This window comes from Acomys russatus, chromosome 11 (genome assembly GCF_903995435.1).
Source record: "Acomys russatus chromosome 11, mAcoRus1.1, whole genome shotgun sequence".
Classification (NCBI taxonomy): Eukaryota; Metazoa; Chordata; class Mammalia; order Rodentia; family Muridae; genus Acomys; species Acomys russatus.
The window spans coordinates 61,357,545-61,378,475 of NC_067147.1; the positions used below are offsets into that span (position 1 = coordinate 61,357,545).

Below are 20,931 nucleotides of genomic sequence, written 5' to 3' on the forward strand. Positions count from 1 at the left end.
CACACACACATACACACAGACATACACACACAGACACACACACACTGACATACACACACACAGACACATACACTGACATATACACAAACTGATGAACACACACACTGATACACACAGACATACACACACTGACATACACACACACAGACACACACTGACATACACACACACGCTGACATACACACACACTGGCACACACACATACACACACACACACAAGGAGTCTCTACTGGGGTGCTAGAGAGATGGTTCAGCAGTTAAAAAAAAAACCCACATTGGTCCCACAGTGGTTCACAACTCCAGTTGAGGGCACCACATACCACAGAGATATGGAGCACAGACACACCTTCAGGTAAAGCACCTATTCACACAAAATTTAAAAATTTTGTTGTTCTTTTTCAAGACAGGGTCTCTCTGTGTAGCCTTGGCTGTCCTGGACTCGCTTTGTAGACCAGGCTGGCCTCAAATTCACAGCCATCCACCTGCCTCTGCCTCCCCAGTGCTGGGATTAAAGGCGTGAGCCACCACGCCCGGCTTAATAAAATAATTTTAAAGACTTATTTTATGTACATGAGTGCTCTGTCTTCATGCACACTAGAAGAGGGAATCAGATCCGATTACAGATGGTTGTGAGCCACCATGTGGGTGATAGGAATTGAACTCAGGACCTCTGGAAGAGCAGGCAGTACTCTTAACCTTGGAGCCATCTAACCAGCCCCCTAATAAAATAAATTTTAAGATACTACTTTAAAGAAGAAGCAGCAGCAGCAGCAGCAGCAGCTGGGCGTGGTGGCGCATGTCTTTAATCCCAGTACTTGAGAGGCAGAGGTAGGCAATTACTGGGAGTTCAAGGCCAGCCTGATCCAGGACAGTCCAGGCTATGACACAGAGAAACCCTGTCTCAAAAAACTGGGGCCAGGGGGAGGAAAGCAAGCAAGCAAGGCAAAATGGGGGCTAGAGAGATGGCTCAGTGGTTAAGAGCACTGGCTGTTCTTGCCAAAGACCTGAGTTCAATTCCCAGCAACGACTTGTTGGCTCACGACCATCTCTAACTCCAGATCAAGGAAATCCAGTGGTACCCATGCAGACACCCATGCAGTCACCCATGCAGACACCCGTGCAGTCACCAGTGCAGTCACACATGCAGTCACACATGCAGTCACAACATTCATACACATGAAAGAAAAGAAATAAGTATTTTTAAACAACTTTTATTTTATTTATTTTATTTGGTTGATTGGGTTTGGTTTTTTGAGACAGGGTTTCGCTTGTAGTCCAGGTTGGCCTTGAACTCATCGATATCCACCTGCCTCTGCCTCCTGAGTGCTGGAATTAAAGGTGTGCGCCCCCACGGCCAGCTAAAACAACTTTTAAAAGTAGGAAAATCATAAGAACTTGAAACTAGATAAAGTATATATAAGGTGTGTGTGTGTGTGTGTGCTCGCATGAGCGGGTATGTCAGGGTCACAGCAGCCACTCAGCGGCCAGCACCCTACCACTGAGCTTCACCCAGCCCAAGAGCTCTTGGTATTGTTAACACTTTTTCTACAAGTTTTAAGTTATTTTTAAATGAAAAGCTGAAAATATCATAACCTTTGAGTTTAAGCACTAAAAAGAATGCTTAAAATGAATAAAATGAAACAGTACAGTGAGAATTCTGCATAATTTTGTTGTTACTAAATCTGGGGCTTCTGGGGGGGAGGACAGACAGACAGACAGACAGTGCAGCAGGTTCAGTGGAAACAGATCTCAGAGGGGACACGCCTTTAAATACGCTCGCCAGGAACCATGATGGAAGGTTAGCATCACGGGAAGAGGGAAGGAAGAGAAAAGGTAGGAACAGCAAAGCGAAGGCGCTGAACTTGAACAGTGAAACGGAGCAGTGCAAACCCGGCTTTGGGAACCACGCATAGACATGGTGCTCCAGAAACCGCTCCGGTGTGCAGGTCTGCATCACCAAGGCAAGCTAGGACACAAGAAAGCAAAAACATGTCTATGCTCCACAAACCGTATCTGCAACGCCCTGAGTTAAAAAAAAAAAAGTGAAGCAAGCAAAGCCAGTGATGGGATAGGCTTGTCGGGGATGCCAGAGTGTCTCAGGCTGAGAGCAACTGCTCAACAGTTAAGAGCACTGGCTGCTCTTCCCCGGGACCTGGGTTCAATTCCCACCCGACCCCCAGCACACATCACTCCTCCTCTGCCATCCTCTGTCTCCTCCAGATCCACCTGGATCACTGAGCGCTCTCCCCTCCTCTTGGCTTCTCCATCTTTTCCACATGAGATGCCGTCATAACCCCAGGATTCTCCTGAGAAAACTGTGGGTGCCGTGGGGAACCATCGGCTAGCAGAACACAGTGACTTTGGATGTCATTTTATGATGAGGGCTTCCACGTCTCTCCTCCGGGCCTCTTTTGCACAGAAACCATCCAGGGCAGAGGAGTCCAGCCCTTGCCCTCCCATGTACCCACACCTGCCATGGGGAGAGTCCACAGTTCTGACCCCTTCCCTGCCCCTGGGATCATCAGACCCTGGCCTTCAGGGTTCCCTGGCAGGAGCCCACATACACGTGTGTCCACAACCCATTGCAGTTCTGTCATGTTCAATTCCTCCCTGTTTTATCGTGTGTGTGTGTGTGTGTGTGTGTGTGTGTGTGTGTGTGTCATGATCAAAGCATTGTCGCAGGCTCTTTTCCGAGGTGAACTGATGGGAGGTGGGGGGCTCAAGACCCTCCTGAAGGTCCCACCTCATCCCCGGGGTCAGTGCGGCATAGGGGATCAGTCATAAGAAATGAACTGGAGTCCTGGGCTTTGGAGGAGGGACTGGGCAGAGCTTGGCCAAAGTGGGTCTTCTTCTGTGACACAGCCAGCCGTACCTCCTGACTTCTCATTTGCATGAAACGGAAGGGGAGCCAGCTTTTGAAATTATATTTCCTAAGAAGGAGTTGAGCTGCTAATATTTACACGGGGAAGGGGAGCCGGATAGAGGAAATTATAACACAAGAAAGTGGGGCGTCCTGAAGATGAGGAGTCACGGGCCGCATCTTCAGGAATCGCCTCAGTGTGGGGTTCTGCCCACTACCGACGACCTGCAGAAGCAACAAGAACCAGCTGGTGAGACAAGCGATGGTCCAACCGCCCGGGCCCGCCACTTGTGTCTGTGACTGCCGGGTGCCTGAGCCCTCATACGCTGGTTGCGGTTAATGCGGATGCCCAGGGACCAATGCCTAAGACAAAGGAGCGACCTCCAGCCTGCTGTACCCCCTCCAGCCCCCACCCCGCGCCCCCTCCCGCGCCCCCCGCACAGAGAGGTACTCTTCGTTTTTCTAAGTGCTGTTAACTGAACACCACGCCTCACCCCTTCTGAGGACCAGTAAGCAGGGGGACCGACGGGAATGTTACCTTCTGGGTAAGTGGATCCAGGGAGAGGAAGGTAGCCTAGAAAGGAAGATGCTTGATTATACCAGGCCCTGTGGGTGAAGGAGCCTAGCATTCTCCAGGTCTTTATAGAAGCGTGAATAAGGAAATTAATCACAGACAGAAAGCGAGAGAAACAGGAGGTGGAGGAGGGGGAGCGGGAGGAGGGAGACTGCGAAGGGCTCAGGCTCAGGGGCCACTCACTGGAGGACTGGGACTTCCGCCAGCTGAACAAACCGAGACAGAAGACGATGAAGCCCAGGCCCAGGGTGGCCGCGGACACAGAAACCTTCACCTTCTGGATGGAGGACAGCCCGGCTGCTGCAGAGTAATGGAACGGTCTCAGAACTAACTTCTACGGCTTAGTCTCAGGGCGCCTGCGCGTCAAGGGCTCAGCCACGCCATCGCTCCTAGAGGCGCCCTGGTGAAACTCTTCCCCTGGGTTACCACCCGGCTTCTCTCCCTGCCCCCCCCCCAACATAGTGGGGTCACTCAAGGCCTTTGCTGCAGCTCCTCCACTCCTTCCTCACTCCACAGGCTGACTCCCACCCTTGCTCTGAGCGGCTTCCTGGTAAAATGTCTCCCCTCTTTCCGGGCCTCCAAGGTTCCACCGTGTGAGTCCCACGCCCACGTTGTCCACGTCTTCCTCCACAGTTTCATCCCACCCTACAACCCTTCGCCACGTGCGTGCCAGAGCTGTTCCTACTCTGAAGTATTACCCCACATGGATTCTTACCCTAACGTCGGGAGAGCTGGCTCACCCTGCGTGCTCCACAAAGGAGACCTGCCCTGGAAAGCTCCAGGACATACGTGCGTGCGTGCGTGCGTCCCACTCCCCTCCTGTTTCCCATCTGTGCCAGCTGGTTTGTGTCCATCTGACACAAGCTAGAGTCGTTTGAGAGAACCTCAGTTAAGAAAATACTTCCATTAGATCGGGCTGTGGCAAGCCTACAGTGTAGGCCATCTTCCTCATTAGTGACTGATGGGGCAGGGCCCAGCCCGGTGTGGGTGGGTGGGGCCAGGTGTGGGTGGGTGGGGCCAGATGTGTGTGTGGGGGTCAGGTGTGTGTATGTGGGGCCAGGTGTGGGTGGGTGGGACCCGGTGGGGGGGGGGCAGGTGTGGGTGGGTGGGGCCCGGTGTCGGTGGGTGGGGCCAGGTGTGTGGGGGGGTCAGGTGTGTGTGTGTGTGGCCAGGTGTGGGTGGGTGTGACCCGGTGTGTGTGTGGGGCCAGGTGTGAGTGGGTGGGGCCCGGTGTGTGGGGGGGGGGCCAGGTGTGGGTGGGTGGGGCCCGGTGTGTGTGGGTGGGGCCAGGTGTGGGTGGGTGGGGCCAGGTGTGGGTGGGTGGGGCCCGGTGTGGGTGGGTGGGGCAAGGTGTGTGGGGGGGTCAGGTGTGTGTGTGTGTGGCCAGGTGTGGGTGGGTGTGACCCGTTGTGTGTGTGTGTGGGGCCAGGTGTGGGTGGGTGGGGCCCGGTGTGGGTGGGTGGGGCCCGGTGTGGGTGGGTGGGGCCAGGTGTGGGTGGGTGGGGCCCGGTGTGTGGGGGGGGCCAGGTGTGGGTGGGCGGGGCCAGGTGTGGGTGGGTGGGGCCCGGTGTGGGTGGGTGGGGCCCGGTGTGGGTTGGTGGGGCCACCCCTGGCCTGTAAGAAAGCAAGCTGAGCAAGCCAGTAAGCAGCAGCCCTCTGCGGCGCCTGCCTAAAGGTTCCTGCACTGACTTCCTTCAATGTTGGAGGATGATGTGGAACCCTCTCCTCCCCAGCTTGCCTTTGGTCGTGGTGTTTCATCACAGCAATCGTCACCCTAGCCAGGACACCGTCTCCTCCCAGGGACCCACTAGGACCAACAGCAGACACAACACTCCCCACAGGGGAAGGCCCTGCCTCCTGGCCTCTGCTAACTGCCCTCCCTCTTCTCTGTTCCTCCCCTCTTTCCCACTCGCCCCCTAATTGGACTGAACCCTCTCTCTTGCCTTCAGCTTCCCGAGTCCCCGGGTTCGAGCAGTGTCATTGAGTTCTTTATCAACCAACCCCCTTCGCATGTCTACCCAAGTGTCGACCAGCCATGCTTGGATTCCCCGCTACGCTCAGCGCCGCCCTGTACTGAGGGGAGATCCGCCCTTCTTCAGTCTTCATTGTTTTGTCAGTTCCCAATCCCGGCCTGACAAGATGGCTGAATATTAGGAAAGCTAACGCAGTGCACTCTGGGGTTTTGTTCCGGAGAGGCTATCAAATCTACGCTCTTTCGGGGAGTGCAGAGTCAGGCTGTGCCCCGTCGACGGACGAACGGAATCTACACCACAGCTGCCCAGCAACGGCACGGCCTTGTAGCCCATGACGCTAACTCTGCAAACCCTCAACAGGCTCCTCCAGATGCACTTCCTGTCCCAGCATCCCCTTCTCCATCTCTGTCCACCTCCTACTCCCAGATCCCACACACTTACTCCAGTCCCCACGGACAGGCTCCGAGGTCCCACTGTGCTGCACCACACAGGTGTAGATGTCACCATAGGAGGGGGCCGTGGCTAGGTAGGAGACGGTCTGGTACGTCCAGTCTCCGTTGGGCTGAGCGGTCTTCTCTTTGGTGCTGTGGGGGGCGACAAGCTGGCCATTCTTCATCCATGTGATGGCCACGTCCGCTGGGTAGAAGTCCCAGACGTAGCAGGCCAGCATCACAGGCTCCCTCGTGTTAAAAGGAGTGGTCTGGGCTACTTGAACTGACGGCGGCCCTGCATAGGGAGGAACAGTTGGAAAGGGAGTCTCATTTTTCGTCCTCGCAAAGATTTCTGCAGCCACCAACGGGAAGAGGAGAGACAACGCGCTCCCGCCTCGCCGGCCTTCCTGACTCTCTCATCGCCTCTTTCTTTTCTCCTCCAAAGTCAGGTTTGATCACTATGCCAGGTCTGGGCTATGAGCTGTCTGGACAGTACCTGTGTTTATCCTGCATGGCCACACGCTTGTGTGTTTTCTCAGATGGGGTCTCATATACTCCATGCTCACTAGGAGGCTGGGGTTGACCCCAGCTCCTGCTCTCCTGACCCCTCCCAAGGGCTGGTATCACAGGCCTGCCCCACCATGCCTGGCGAGGAGATTACTCAGGCTGTCGTCTTCTCCCAGTTTTACCCTCCCAAGTGAGTCCCCTGCTTGCATTTATTGGAGTACTTTTCAAGCAATACTTTAAGTGAAAATCCAAGCAATTATGTTAAAATGCAGACCCTCCAGGCCTCACCCAAGGTTGTTTCTCCCTGTCTAAAGTGATACCCAGGGACTTGCATCTCCAGTTAACACTCAGCCAGATGATGCTGAGACAGTGGCTCAGAGACGGTATCTTATGGCGCTGCTCTGGCCTATATGGAGAGCTTTAAATTGTATATTACTCTACGTGCTTAAGCCATTCCCATGAGCTGCTTTCAATGCAAAGGATTCTGGGAGGGTGAGAGGCGGCATTGGGATCCCCTGGAGCCCCGCCAGGTCTCCCAACCCCTGCACCCATTCCAAATATGGAACAACAGGATCTGAGCTAAAGAATCAGGAACAAGCCCAGCTGGGGGCCCAGCCTGCAATCCCAGCTAACTGGGATGCTGCAAGAGCAGAGTCACAAGTTCAAGGCCAGCCTGGGCAACTTAGGGAGACCCAGCCTCAGAACAAACAGAAAAGGGCAGGGGGCGGGGGGTAGTACACAGCTCAGTGGTAGAGAGCTTGCCCGGCCTGTGCAAGCCCCTAGGTTCAATTCCCAGTACTGGAAAAAAAAAAATCTTTAGTTAAAATAAATAAAAATAAGAGACACGAACATTTTGGGGAAAGCCACTGGGGGTTTTCTGACTTGGCCTCACATGCTGTGGCTCCTGCTTCTGGCCTTTGTATTGGCGCCTCCTCCTTACATCTTCCACCCGCCATTGTCCGTCTCTCCTAACCACACTGTCCCCTCGTTGTCAAGGCTCTTCCTAGTTCCAGGTCCACACACTGTTTCTTCCTGCCCAGAATCCCCGTGTCCTCTGTCCTCCTGGCTGTGCACCCCCTCAGCACCCCCTCCATACCCCCTCTGTACCTCCTCAGCACCCCTCTGTACCTCCTCGGCACCCCCTCGGCACCCCTCTGCTCACGCGTTCTGTGGGTCAGTGCTTCCCAGAAGGGCTGCGTGTGCACCGCACAGTCCCGAAACCCGTTGCTCAAGCGCCGTAGCAGGGCCTCATCTTTGTTGAGGTTTTTTGAAATGAATTCAGCCAATGGATAGAGCATCCCAAATTCACAGGGGGCTATTTTTCCCGCCTCTGGATCCCAGCAGGCCAGCAGGTCTTTGTTGAAGGAAACACAGAATGTGAAGTCCTCTGGGGTCCCGTTATCGTCCAGTACGCAGGTGCTTTCCATGTGAGCCACAAAGCCACCTGCAGGAGCCAGAGAAGGGAAGACAGCTCAGTGGGCGTGGCACGATCGCAAATACGGTCTCTGCCCACAGATCCCGGCACGGAGTTCCTAAAACCCTTCCGATTGCTTCAGTGGTGGGAGTAGCAAGCAGGTGCATTTTCTGCCCTAATACCTGGTCTTTAGCTTGGTTCCTCACACCGAGCCCTGAGGCCCTTGGAACCCTGGGGTGGGGCCTGTCAGTGGAAAGATGGAGTCACGATTAGAAGCCTGAGGCTTAAGTGGGCGGTGGTGGCGCACGCCTTTAATCCCAGCACTCAGGAGGCAGAGGCAGGTGGATGGCTGTGAGTTCGAGGCCAGCCTGGTCTACAAAGTAAGTCCAGGACAGCCAAGGCTACACAGAGAAACACTGTCTCAAAAAGCCAAAAACAACAACAACAACAAAAAAAAACCTATCTTATTTGATGAACCTACAAGGCTCAGGTTGTGAGGTTCTGAGACCTTCCCGTGAGCACATTCCTATGTGAGGGCGTGGCACACCCCAGGCCAAGGATGCACCAGCTGCACCCACTGCACCTAGGCTCTGTCTGGACGCCATGTTGTGAGCCCCTCTGTCTTTGTTCTTTAAAATATTCTCTTGGGGATGGAGATGTGGCTGGGTGTTTATGAACAGGAGCTGTTCCTGCAGAAGCAGGGTTCCAATGGGAGCACCCACAGCCAGCGGCTCACTGTAACCCCGTTCCAGGGAGTCTGATGCCCTTCTGACCTCCTCAGGCACTACACGAATGTGGTGTGTGTGCAATGAAGCAGTCACACACACACACACACACACACACACACAGCGGCGGGGGGGGGGGGTTCTCTTTGGTTGGTTGGTTGGTTGGTTTGATTTTGGTGACTTGAGACAAGGTTTCTCTGTGTGGCCCTGGCTGTCCTGGACTCACTTTGTAGACCAGGCTGGCCTCGAACTCACAGCGATCCACCTGCCTCTGCCTCCCGAGTGCTGGGATTAAAGGCGTGCGCCACCACCGTCCAGCTAAGAGAGAGATGTTTTTAAACTCTTGCAACAAATTTGCATAGACTGAATATCCTTTCTATTTTCCCAGCCCAGAGGCCCCAACTCAGCCAAGCTGGACGGAAGTTGTGGGCAGTCCTGGGACTTACTACTTGTGCTGGATGTGGGTGCTAGGATTTGAACCTGGGTCTCTTAAGCACTGAGCCACCTCTCCAGGCCCTGAAACTAAATCCAGCTATTGTTTTTCATCTGCAGTGGTCTAAAGTTTTAAGACCAATATAGTTAAATGACTCAGTTTACCAGACTTTCTTGACACAACAGCAAACAAAACAAAAGCCAGGAAAGACATTTTAAAGTTAGTCCCACTTTCTTGCTGATGTAATACAGTAAAGTCAGTCCCACTTTCTTGCTGATATAATACGGTAAAGTCAGCCCCACTTTCTTGCTGATGTAACACAGTAAAGTTAGTCCCACTTTCTTGCTGATGTAATACAGTAAAGTCAGCCCCACTTTCTTGCTGATGTAATACAGTAAAGTCAGCCCCACTTTCTTGCTGATATAATACAGTAAAGTCAGCCCCACTTTCTTGCTGATATAATACAGTATGATACGATTCACTCCCACATCCGTCACAGACAGACAGACAATAGGCAAGGGTAGGAAAAGAAAAGAGAGGGAAAGAGAGTTAAGGAAAACAGTCAGACTTGCTCTGTGCTGAAAATAGTCTTGACTTGTGACTCCGTACAAGCCCACAGAGCACTTACCACATGCCAGGTGCCACACCAGGACCCAGGACCCAGCAGTACCCAGCTCTAACATATGCCCTGCTGGGACACCATCACACAAGCCACGAAACTGGCTCATTGTTAAAATTGCTGTAAAACAGTCCATAATGCTGGAAAGGTGCCACAGTAGGGAGACTGGCTGGTCTGGTGCAGTCAGACCTGCTAGTAAAAATAAACATGTTTTACCCCAAAGAAGATCCGGGTTCCTGGAGGGGATCTTACCTGCTCCCGTACAGCCCAGGCTGAGGCCCAGCAGCAGTGGCAGAAGTGCAGCCATGTTCTACTTTCTGATGGTGCAGGAAGGTCAGGCCCTTAGGCCAGCTCTTGCAGGGGCCTCGGGGCCTCTTCTGCCCCAGCCTGGACAAACGATCTTCACACCCTGAGGTAAATATGGTGCCTGTTGCTCGGGTCCCTTGCTCCTTGCTGCAGAAGTGGCTCCAGTGCCTAATCCTAAAGAGAAAGTAGTCAGATTAGCGAGGTGGGCGGGTCAGACCAATCAGGAAGTGTCTTAGCCTGGCATCATCAGTTACTAGGTAAACCTCTTCCTGCCCTAGGCTTTGGGGACAGGCCTGTAGGTGGTTTCCTGAGGTCCCTGGGGGCAGCCACTAAAGCCTTCCCAGGATACACAAGCCTGGCCTGCCCACGGGATTGACTTTCTCCTCTCCACGCCTTCCTAAAGACCACTTCTAAAGACCGTCTTTGTACGGAGAAAGTACACCTTTGCCTTGCGTCAAAGCAAGACTATGAAAGACTGAAAGCAATTTGACGTGAGATAGCAGGGGCGGGCCTGGAAACCCCATTCCTTCCAGGGCTGCTTCGTTTCCTCCTAGGCTGTAACAGCTGCGTGGGAGCCAGGAAACCATATCCTCCTGGACTCAGCCATGCCTAGGGCAGCCGCCTCTTGGTGAGGCGCAGTCCTCTGGCCCAGAGCTCAGGTGTCTCCCCACCCTTCCCCTCCCCGGCTCCAAACACTCGGCTTCCCTGAATGTGTCCTCTGGCTCGCGCTCCGTTCTGCCCAGCTGTTCTGGATTATAAAGTACTACAGAAGAGAAGTGACAATACTACTATTCTCCTGGAAAAGACTTCGTCTATGGAGCATGTGTGTGTGTCTGTGTGTGTGTGTGTGGGTGCTTCTGTGTGTACAGGCATGCACACATGTATGAGCAAATGTGTGCGAAGGCCACGGGAAGATCTTCGACCTTGCTGGTTGTTGTTTGAGACAGGGTCTCTCACTGGTCTGGAGCTTGTCAAGTAGGGTGGGCTGGCTAGCCGGGAAGCCCAGGGGTGTGCCTGCCTCTGCCTCCACAGCAGTGGTTGTGCACAGCCACATCTGGCTCGCTCACTCTTTCTTTCTTTCTTATTTTTTATGTGGGTCTGGGAGATTGAACTCAGACGCTCAAACTAGTGCAGCAAGCGCTTGCTTCACCAACTGAGCCGTCTCCCACTCAACACAGGGCCTCACACACAATAGGACAGATTTTAAAAGGCATGCTCGCCTCTTCTGTCCCACTGTGAACGACACAACTGATAGCTTCTTCTCGCACATGCAAAGTCTTAAATTGACCACATAAACTATTACAGACACACACACACACATATGCATACACACACAGAGAGACCCGCACCTACACATGTATACACACACCCGTGCAAGCACACACTCACACACACACACACACACACACATGCATACACACTCACTCCATCCCGGACTGAGTTAAACCCATATAACCAAGTTAGTGACACATCTGCTGAGAAAAGGAGGAAGAGTAGCCACAGTCCACCCCAGCCCCTCCATTCGCTTCCTCCCACGCTCAGGATCCTTCTGCTGAAGGATCTGCAGGCTCTTCTACTTGTTGTTAAGACAGCCACAAAACAACGTGACTCCTCAGCCACCAACACCTCCCCGCATGACTTCCTTCCCTTGCAGGAACCAGGGCTGCGGTCTGCAGCCGGGAGAGCTGTGTCTCCGTGGGCGTGGCAGTGAGACTAAGTGGAGCGTGGGGGGGCGGGGGTGTCTTAACTCTCTGCTCTAATAGCCAGAGGAGAAGTGAAACCTCTTCAGACAGGAAGGAAGCAGAAGGAGATTTCACTTCCATATTCATGTGAACAGGGAGGGAGGCTTTTAGGGTCAGAACGGGAAACCCGAAGACCTGTGCTCAACAAAGCGGTTCCTTCTTTCCCCTGCTTCCGTTATGGGTTTTGTCCTCGCACTTTGTCCGACACCTCAGCCGCCCTATCCGCCATCACTTGACTACTAGGCACTAGCCAGGCTCCCAGGGGACCCACACACTGCGTCCTCCCTCATCTCTCCCCCTGCCTCTCCACCTGGCCTGGTTCCCACACGCCATATTGTCCCATCTGAGGCCAGGTAGGAAGCAGAAGAAAACTTGATGTCAAAGCTACTTAGCAATAGGCGGGCGTGGTGGCGCACGCCTTTGATCCCAGCACTCAGGAAGCAGAGGCAAGTGGATCTCTGTGAGTTTGAGGCCAGTCTGGTCTACATAGCGAGTCCAGGACAGCCAGGGCTACACAGAGAAACCCTGTCTTTAAAAAAAAACAAAAAAAACCCTACTTAGCAGCAAGGCCAGAGGGCTTGGATGGAGGCCAGCACAGGCATGGTGGGCGGGGCATCCTCTCTGGAGGGGCACAGAGGCAGACCTTGGCTGCTGGCTGCATTTGCCCGGTACAGGACGGCCCTGGCTCCCCTTAGCTCTGAAGCCTGGCAGTGCTAGAAGGTGTCAGGGGTCTACCAGGCGATGGATGGGGCTATTGGAAACAAGCAGATGCCAAGACTGATAGCGTCACTGGAGATGCGCGTTAAGGGGAGTCACAGATGTGTGTTCCCTGGGAGCATGGCCTTAACCGTATGAGCCTCTTCTAGGCATCGCCTAAATTCATTCCGTGCAGGCTCTCAGCTTCCTCTTCTGGGCAGATGGTTTTAATTCAAGGTCCCATTTTTGTGACAGAAAAAGAGGGGAGGGGGAATGCTGGACCAGTCAGTCATGCAGATTTCACTGGAATCGCTTGTTTGTTTGTTTGTTTGGAAGGTTTTATTTGTTTGTTGGGGGGCTTTTGTTTGTTTTTTGAGACAGAGCCTCGCCATAAAGCCAGTAATGGCCTTGAACTTTGGTGATCCTCCTGCCTCAGCCTCCCAGGTGCTGGGATGCCCAGCAGAAGGCATTTGCAGCATCCACTCTGCTCTAAGAATAACATGTCCCCAGGAATCACAAGAGAAAGCCGAAGATGCAGTTTTAAAATTATCAGAATGGTATCATGTGTTGGTAGAGTCGTGAAATCCCAGCACTTGAGAGGTGGATGGCGGGGATCAGGGATCCAAGGCCATCTCAGCTACGTGAGAGTCTGCCTCAAAATGACAAAAGAAGAGGAAGGAACCCGTGGAAAGGTACTCAGCATCATCGCGTGAGAGCCTCCCAGCCCACGCCAGCAACTCCAGTGCCAGTGAGGACACCGGCAGCTGCCCTGCTCTAAAAGCTGCTCTCTGACCTCTGAACCGAAAACTACAAACTTGTTGGTGAAAATTTATCAGGAAATTATCAAGAAAGGTGTATCCTGAGAAGTCAGGGCTTGAAAATTCTAAGAAAGACGGAGTGGGGCTGGAGGGCGGGGCAGGAGCTGAGTGAGTGCGGGGTGGCCTGCGGTTGGTTGAAATGGGAACAGGCTACAGTGAAGACAGGCCTGGCTCCCTCAGGGAAGAACGAGGACCGAGGTTTGCCCAGGAATGGGGTGTCTGCTGACTAGCATTCCCGCTCTAGAAGGTGCCACATGCCGGCAATCCCAGCCCTGGGAGGGAGGGGCAGGAGGACCAGGAATTCAAAATCATCCCCAGCTACACTGAGAGTTCAAGGCCAGCCTGAGCTACATGAGGCTTTTAACTCAAAGAAAAGAGAACAGCAGGCTAAAGGCAGCTCTTGATGGCTCTGGATAAGACAAGGTATCCTAGACGCTCTGCTAGGCTCACACCTTCCTGCCTGATGCACTCCACCTCGGCAATAAGCGTCAGCCTGGCTCTTACTTGGATGCAGGACCAGCCGCTGAGAGCGGCAAGCAGGGCAGTGCCCGCGTGTAATCCTAGCAGCTGAGGTGGAGGCAGCGGAGCTGGGCAATCATTTCAACCAGGCAGCAAGCTTGAGGCCAGCCGGGGACCCTATGGCACATATACCTCTTGATGAGTGGGCACCTAGTGCAAGCCCATCATCTGAGACCAAGAGAGGAGTCACCTGGAGCTAAGTACAGAGGTGAAAATCTGGCAAGGCGCTTCATCCTTAATGCCAGCACTTGGGATTAAGGCTGGCATAAGGTAAGAAGGAGTAGATTTCGAGGTCAGCCTGGTCTACGTATTAAGTTCCAGGATGATCAGAGCCACACAGTGAGACCTGGTAACAAGTAAAATAAAATAGTCAGTTTTAAGTTTTTTTTGTTTGTTTGTTTGTTTTGATTTTTTTGGTTTTTCAAGACAAGGTCTCTCTGTGTAGCCTTGGCTGTCCTGGACTCACTTTGTAGACCAGCCTGGCCTCGAACTCACAGCGATCCATCTGCCTCTGCCTCCCGAGTGCTGGGATTAAAGGCGTGCGCCACCACTGCCCAGCTCAGTTTTAAGTTTTGATTGGCAAGAAATCCCTGGATACATTTGAAGCTAGGAAAATTTAGAACAGTGATATGGACCAGATCCACAGAGGTAACATGGACATAAAAGTAAAAACATCTCCAAGGGAGAAAATCAGTGGCTCAGTGGTTGAGAGTACTGGTGACTCTTCCAGGGGGCCAGGGTTGGACTCCCAGCATGCACATGGCTGCTTACAACTGTGTGTGAGCCCAGAAGCAAGGAATCTGGGACCTTCTTCTTGCCTCTGAAAGCACCAGGCATGCATGTGGTACACAGACATATCAGTGGGCAAAATACCCGCCCACATACAAGGTTTTAAAAAAAAGGGGGGAGGGGCTGGAGAGATGGCTCAGCAGTTAAGAGCACTGACTGTTTTTCCAGAGGTTCTGAGTTCAATTTCCAGCAGCCACATGGTGGCTCACAACCATCTATAATGTGATCTGATACCCTCATCTGGCCTGCAGGTGTACATGCAGGCAGAGCTCTGTATACAAAATAATAAATAATACATCTTAAAAAAAAAAAAAAAAAAGCCAAGAACCTAAAGGCAGAAGAAAGCTACTGAGGTCACTAAGTTCTGTGGCGCTGCAGGCAAATGGCGCCTGTGCTGCTACCCTGCCCTTTCTCCATGTGAAACTGTTCTCCGCATTCCACAGAGGTTAACTTGAGACTCATGGAAGCCCGTGGGCGCTGACAAGTGGTGAGAGCACCTACCCAGCATGCACAGGGGCAGCGCAGATCGCTTGGCCGTTGTAGCTCTTGCCACACAAGTGTGAGGACCAGGGTTCGATACCCAGAACCGGGCATGGTGGCGCACGCCTTTAACCCCAGCACCCGGGAGGCAGAGGCAGGAGGATCGCTGTGAGTTCGAGGCCAGCCTGGTCTACAAAGAAGCGAGTCCAGGACAGCCAAGGCTACACAGAGAAACCCTGTCTCGAAAAAACAAAAACAAAACAGAACCCACGGAAAGGACAGGAAGTCATGGCGGCCACTAAGTATTCCAGTCAGAGAGGGTGCAATGCGCCGAGCAGGCTGACCAGCAGCCACATCGGTGAGCTCTGGGCGAGAGTGACTCTGAGGTGAAGAGCGTTCCTGGTATCTACCTCCCACAGGGCTGGGCCCCCATACACACATGCAAAAGCATGCGCACACACAGGTAGAAAAACGGAGAAAGGCACAGCATCACAAAACCAAATGAGTGATCGTTGGGTTTACAAAACTCTACAAGAGAGACGCCACTGTTATCCTTTAATGGAAATTGACATGAAACGGAGACAGTAAGTCACGCGTCCAAGAGCACACAGAGACCCCTTGACAGCCGTGCATTCCCGCAGTAATTATCAGCACACTCTGCTGTTAGAAATGACGTGGTCCAGGGAAGAGCCAACGCCTGGGAAGACCTGGGTGGTGTCCCTGGGACTCTGGGACAATATGAAAAGCGGAGATGGCCTTGCCGAAACCAAACTAACCCTAGGAGTTAGCCTTAGCCGCCTCCACAGCAACTCCCCTAGGCCACAAAGAGCAAAGGATAAAATGTGTGTGGAGCAGTTTGCCAGCGGCGGTCAGGTGCCACCAGCTCCCTCGGTCTGCCTGGGACGGCGCCACACAGTTCAGGAGGCCGCTGAAGAGATCCGTGGGAAAACCAGCGCGCCCAGCCCTCACAGGCCCCGCCCACAGAACTGGTCTGACCAATCAGAAGAGCATCTGGAGGCGGCGACCACCATCCGGGTGCTCCCGTTTTCCCAGGTACCCAAGGGGTGGAGGGAGCTAGATTTTCCTCAATGTAGAAGCCATAATCAGTTTCACTAGCAACATAGTATGCAGAGGGCGACACCAAATAAACACAGGCAATTTCCGCAACCATATTTTGAGTACGTTATTGGAAACTCTGCCTTCCTCTCTCATGTATTTTGCAGAAGCTGACAGGATAAAAGCCACCGTCAGCTACGCTGAGGTCAGGGAGCAGGAGCTGGGCTGAGGAGAGGGGCTTTCCCATTTCCCTCCCTAGTGAGCTGTGTCCAGGTTACGGTACCCGGAATCTGAAATGGCAAGCCACTCAGGCCAGGGATCCAGCAAATTCCAGGAGTTAAGAAGGTACAGTGGGCTGGGGTGCGGCTCGGCAGTATAACCCTTCCCTAGCATGCAGAGAGGCCACGCTGATGTTAAGAAAGGAGGTTTATTTCCTCCAAGAGGGAAGGTATGGGGTGGTGGTCGGGTGGTGGCCTGGGCTCCTCTGGATGCAAAGGGACATCTGAGCCACAGCTGAGACACCTGCACACTAACACACACCCCGAGGAATCCCAGGGACTCCTGCGGCACGCGATGCCTGGACATCCCTGCTGGCTGCGCTGTTCCACACCCTGGCCAGGAAGAATCAGTCTGAGGAGAGAGCAGGGCGAAGGGAAGTCACCAGAAGGCCCCTCTTCCTCCCGGAAGCATCCCCACCGCTCACGCACACCCAGCTGAGTCCAAACTCTCCTTGCTCTCAAGTCATCTCCAAGCACGTTTCCCACAGGTCCCCAGGGCACCCCATCCCCTATTCAAAGCTGTTTCTGTGGACCCAATAACTGTGTGTATGCCAGGCTCCCCAGATAGCAGGATGTAGCCCCATCCTGCTGCATACGGCCCTCACGCCTCCAGAGGAGGATCCTGGCTCATGCACACACCAGCACCCTCGTACCTGGCTCCCTCCCTTCCCCGAAGGACTTACCACCTGAGCAAGGTCTCTGCGAGTGGATGAAGAAGGCCAGGCCCAGGATGATGCCCAGCACACCCAGGCCGAAGGCCACACCACACAGTACGTTCTCTAGGAGATCGGAAGGCAGGGCATTCTGGGGGACTGGAGAAGAAAAGGCGAGGTCAGCCTGGAGGCCCAGCAGGAGAGCACCCCACGCAGAGGGCCTTGGGTATCTGGGATAACCGGGTCGGGGATAGGGGTTGAGGCATGGGGGCGTGAAGATGGCTAGAGTGAAGACCAGGCTGAAGATGTCCAAGTGAACTGAGAGGCCCCTCCCATGGGCCTTTCGACCCCTCAAAGGCCCAGGCTTCCAGGGGAATGGGCCTCACCCCAGTAGGCAATCGCTGTGTAGCGGTCAATCTCGTGTGTCACAATGCAGGAGTAAAGGTCAAAGGGTTCCGGCGTGAAGTTTAAATAAGAGAAGGCCTGGAAGGTGAGCCCATCGATGGCGGAGATGGACGTGGGGCTGGCTCCCTCCACAGCGACAGCACGATGCTGCCAGGTCACGGTCAAGGTGGGTGGGAAGAGGTTGCTGATGAAACACACCAGCGTGTTGGGCTTGCCAAACTCCAGAGGCTCCAGTGTGAACACCTCAGCCATGGGTAGGCCTGGTGGGGGCGGGCGACGGGGAGAGAGGGGACAAGTTTAGATAGTGCCACTGTTTGGAAAGAGCTAAAACACATGGGGAGGAGGACAGAGATGGAGCCAAGACAGAGACGAGGACATCTGGGGGTTCCAAGAAAGGTCTTCCTACCAGAAACTGCAGCTAGGACACTGTGTGGACCCCTCTGCCCTGACCTCCTCCTGATGCCAGGTTGGCATCTGACACTTGTTAAAACACAAACTCATCCCGCCATCTTCCCGACACAGTGAGGAGAATGCTGCCTTCAGTGGGGTCAGCTGGCCCCTGTCACTTCATCAAGTTCAATAGGTTTTCAGTGCCTCTGACTGCCTCCCTCCCACTGGAAAACATGGGTGACAGAGTGTCGCCAGGTGCTGGGGAGGAGTGTTAAAGCAGGAAATAAAAGCTCCAAGCAGGACAAGGAGAGATGAGGGATGATATGAAGTAGAAGTTTGGGGGACTAAGACTGCAGCCCCCGCACCCCCACACCCCCACACACACCCCCGCACACACCCACCAAGCCCCACTCCTCGCCCCTGACCTCTGGACACTGGGATTTGCCCTTCAAGCTGTGGGCCCACTTCCTGGGTCAAAAACTGGCAGAAGTTTTTGTCAAATGAAATGGCAGATTCGTCTCCCTGATCCTGAGCCCACTCAGCAAAGTCAGGCAGTCGGGGCACTCTGGTGTTCCGGGAGAAGTCGAAGGTGAAGAGCTGGTCCTCTTCAAAGGACTCAGAGAGCCCTACGCTGGGCTCCCCGTCCTGGCAAAACACGGTGTGCCGGAAGGTGTGGTTTTGCGGGCCATCCCACCGCACAGGGCTGGGAGCTGCAAAGAGACAGTGAGTTCAGGGACTGGGGACACACACACACACTTACACACTCGCCACACACTTAAACACACTTACACACTCACCACACACTTACACATACATAACACATACACACACACTTTCTCCTTACAGTAGAAAACAGTGAGGTTTCTATTTGGGGGGCACACTAGAGATACGGCCTACCCCCTCTACACCTGCAGCTTAGGCCCCTCCTCCCAATGGAAGAGAGGGAAAAGAAATGAAGGAATCTTCCCAAAGTTCCTTACACATAACGGAGCAACTGTCTACACCTGTAAAGAACAGAGCCTCGTACGGTGATGGGCATCTGTGATGCCAGTACTCGGGAGGAGGTCGAAGTCCAAACTCACCCTCAGCTACATACATACAGCCAGCCGGGGCACCTGAGTCTCATTAAAAAAAAAAAAAAAAAACAAGCAAACGAAAAAGAAAGCAAAAATCTGCAGAAGGAAGCAACAGGGTCAGTTCTTCTGCTCAAAAGGACGGCCACAGAGGCTGCCTGACCGCCTCACTAAGCCGAGGACCCTAGCACAGCCAACACCTGCGTCTAATTCAGAAGCCGCGGAGGATGGGACTCCCGCCTTGAGGGGCGTGGGGAAGGGTCATGGCCTCCCTAAGCCATAGAGACGTGGCCCCAGGCTACTGCAGAGACATCCTTGGCCACTTCAGCACCACCTGGCCTCTCTGACAACCGCGCACCTGGCACTGACACAATTGGGGGACCAGAGCCCCCGGCTGCAGGAAATAACAATCCTCTTTGAAAAACCCCAGACGGAAGAAAACTTTTCAGCCAACTCCCAGAATAACACACTCGGTGTGAGGGGGGCCTTCCAGGTTGCTCTTACATCCTGCCCCAAACTTCCCGAGGAGAAACTACAAGACAGGCCAAGAATCTGAGTTGAGGACAGACTAGGGTGGGATCCTGACTGGAGGAGTCTAAGTTACTGTTTGAGGCTGATCGTCCTGCCTCCACTGCCTAAGTGCTGGGATTACAGTCCTGCACCACCACACTTGGCCAGGCAAGAATTCTTACTTGGTCCAAACCCCAGCTCTGTCATCCCCCTACTTCGTGGACGTGCGCAGGTCTCTTAAGGCAGCCGAGGCCCGTTTTCTTCCCTTGAGAAGTGTCTAGCACACAGACGGAGCGTGTGAAATACCTGGGTCGCTCGACATCCGTCAACAGCAACCCTCTCCCGCAGGCAGGTCCGTCACCGCTGCCACCAGCACAGAGCCCCAGCCCAAGGCTCACCTCCGCTGCTGCGTTCCCTGGGCTCGACGGCCCTCGGGACGGACGCAAAGCGGAGCAGCGTCTTACCTTCGGGCACCTGGCCCCAGGCGTGGGGCAGCAGCCACAGAAGCCGCAGCAGCTTCAGCAGCCCGGCTCCTGCCTTCCGCTCATGGTCCATACCTTCACACCCTCAGGAAAGGGAGCTGCAGCTACTGAGCCCCCGGGTGCCCGGCTCCCTTCCAGGCCCACAGCGCGTTCCAACAGAGCATCGCCAATGGCGGCCCGCCTCGTTTCGGCTACACCAATCACAGAAGTGTACAGTTTGACATCATCGGTTGCTGAGGAGAGGCTGGGAGCCAGCCACCTCTTGAAGACTTGGCTCGGAAGCCGGCCGGGCCGGGAAGAGCCTCTCCGGAGACCTCCGCCCCCTGGTGGGAAGGTCGGGTTCCTGCAGGTGGCTGCTGGGACGCTCAGAGCAGCGCCGCCTGGCGGCGGAGAGCCATAAAGGGATCGACCCTTCTCCGCAAAACCCGGGGCTCTCAGACCCTCCCCCTTTGACCTAGGGGCAGGGAAGGATATAAATTCCAAGAGGAACACAGAGGGCCTCCCTTTTTTGGTTGCATCTTCCGTAGGTTAGTACTTGGAATCAACGTCAAGCTTGCAAATCTCAAGTATCAAGTTAAAAAAAAAAGTCCAGAAACAATAATTTTGGGGGTTGCGGGGTTTTAGGGAGGTTGGGCTCTGTATCCCACACTGGCCTAGAACTCACTATGTATCTGAGGATGACCTTGAACTTCTAACCAGTCTTCTTTCACCTCCGCGGTGCTGGGATTACAGGCAAGCACAATCATGCCCGGTTCATTTGGATTTGGGGAGGGCAGACATGGTCTCGCTATGTAGCCGGGTGGGCCTGGAATTCAGCGAGCCTCCTACCTCACCTTCCTGAGAGCTGGGGCTGAATGTGCCGGCCACCACGCCCAGCATAACAAGTTTTGAATTGTGCGCGGGTCTGAGACTCCTGGTGAGAGCCTCCTGGTGTGTCACTCCCCCCTGCCCTAGATGTGAATCACTTGCTCACGTGACCGCTGAGCTACTTTCTGGGTTGGCCTGTCACTGAAGAGCGCCTGTGTTCTACTGACCCTTGCTTTAACTAAGAATGGCCCCAAAGGGCAAGAGGGGAGGAGGAGACTTGGAAGCACCAAAGGTCAAGTTCTAAAAGGCTTCCGGAAAGGGAAAAGGTGAGAACTGCAGTGGAGCAAAGAAAGCTGTAATCCCAGCACTCCAAGGCAGAGGCAGGAGGATC

At 54.0% G+C, this 20,931-nt stretch overlaps 2 protein-coding genes across 2 annotated transcripts; both read right to left on the bottom strand.

The window, feature by feature from the left end:
• Positions 1 to 3,074: 3,074 nt before the first annotated feature.
• LOC127195090 (class II histocompatibility antigen, M beta 1 chain) lies at positions 3,075 to 10,001 on the bottom strand. The gene is made up of 7 exons (XM_051152530.1): positions 9,789 to 10,001; positions 7,508 to 7,789; positions 5,849 to 6,133; positions 3,532 to 3,734; positions 3,355 to 3,434; positions 3,186 to 3,223; positions 3,075 to 3,085 (listed from the first exon to the last, which is right to left on the bottom strand). Exons 1-7 carry the CDS (start codon positions 9,841 to 9,843, stop codon positions 3,075 to 3,077), a joined length of 954 nt encoding a protein of 317 aa, XP_051008487.1. The 5' UTR covers positions 9,844 to 10,001.
• Positions 10,002 to 16,506: 6,505 nt separating this feature from the next.
• On the bottom strand, positions 16,507 to 19,887 carry LOC127195922 (class II histocompatibility antigen, M alpha chain). Its single transcript, XM_051153557.1, has 5 exons — positions 19,716 to 19,887; positions 18,094 to 18,378; positions 17,260 to 17,538; positions 16,904 to 17,032; positions 16,507 to 16,572 (listed from the first exon to the last, which is right to left on the bottom strand). The coding sequence occupies exons 1-5, from the start codon at positions 19,804 to 19,806 to the stop codon at positions 16,568 to 16,570; spliced, it is 789 nt and encodes a 262-aa protein (XP_051009514.1). The 5' UTR covers positions 19,807 to 19,887; the 3' UTR covers positions 16,507 to 16,567.
• Positions 19,888 to 20,931: the final 1,044 nt, after the last annotated feature.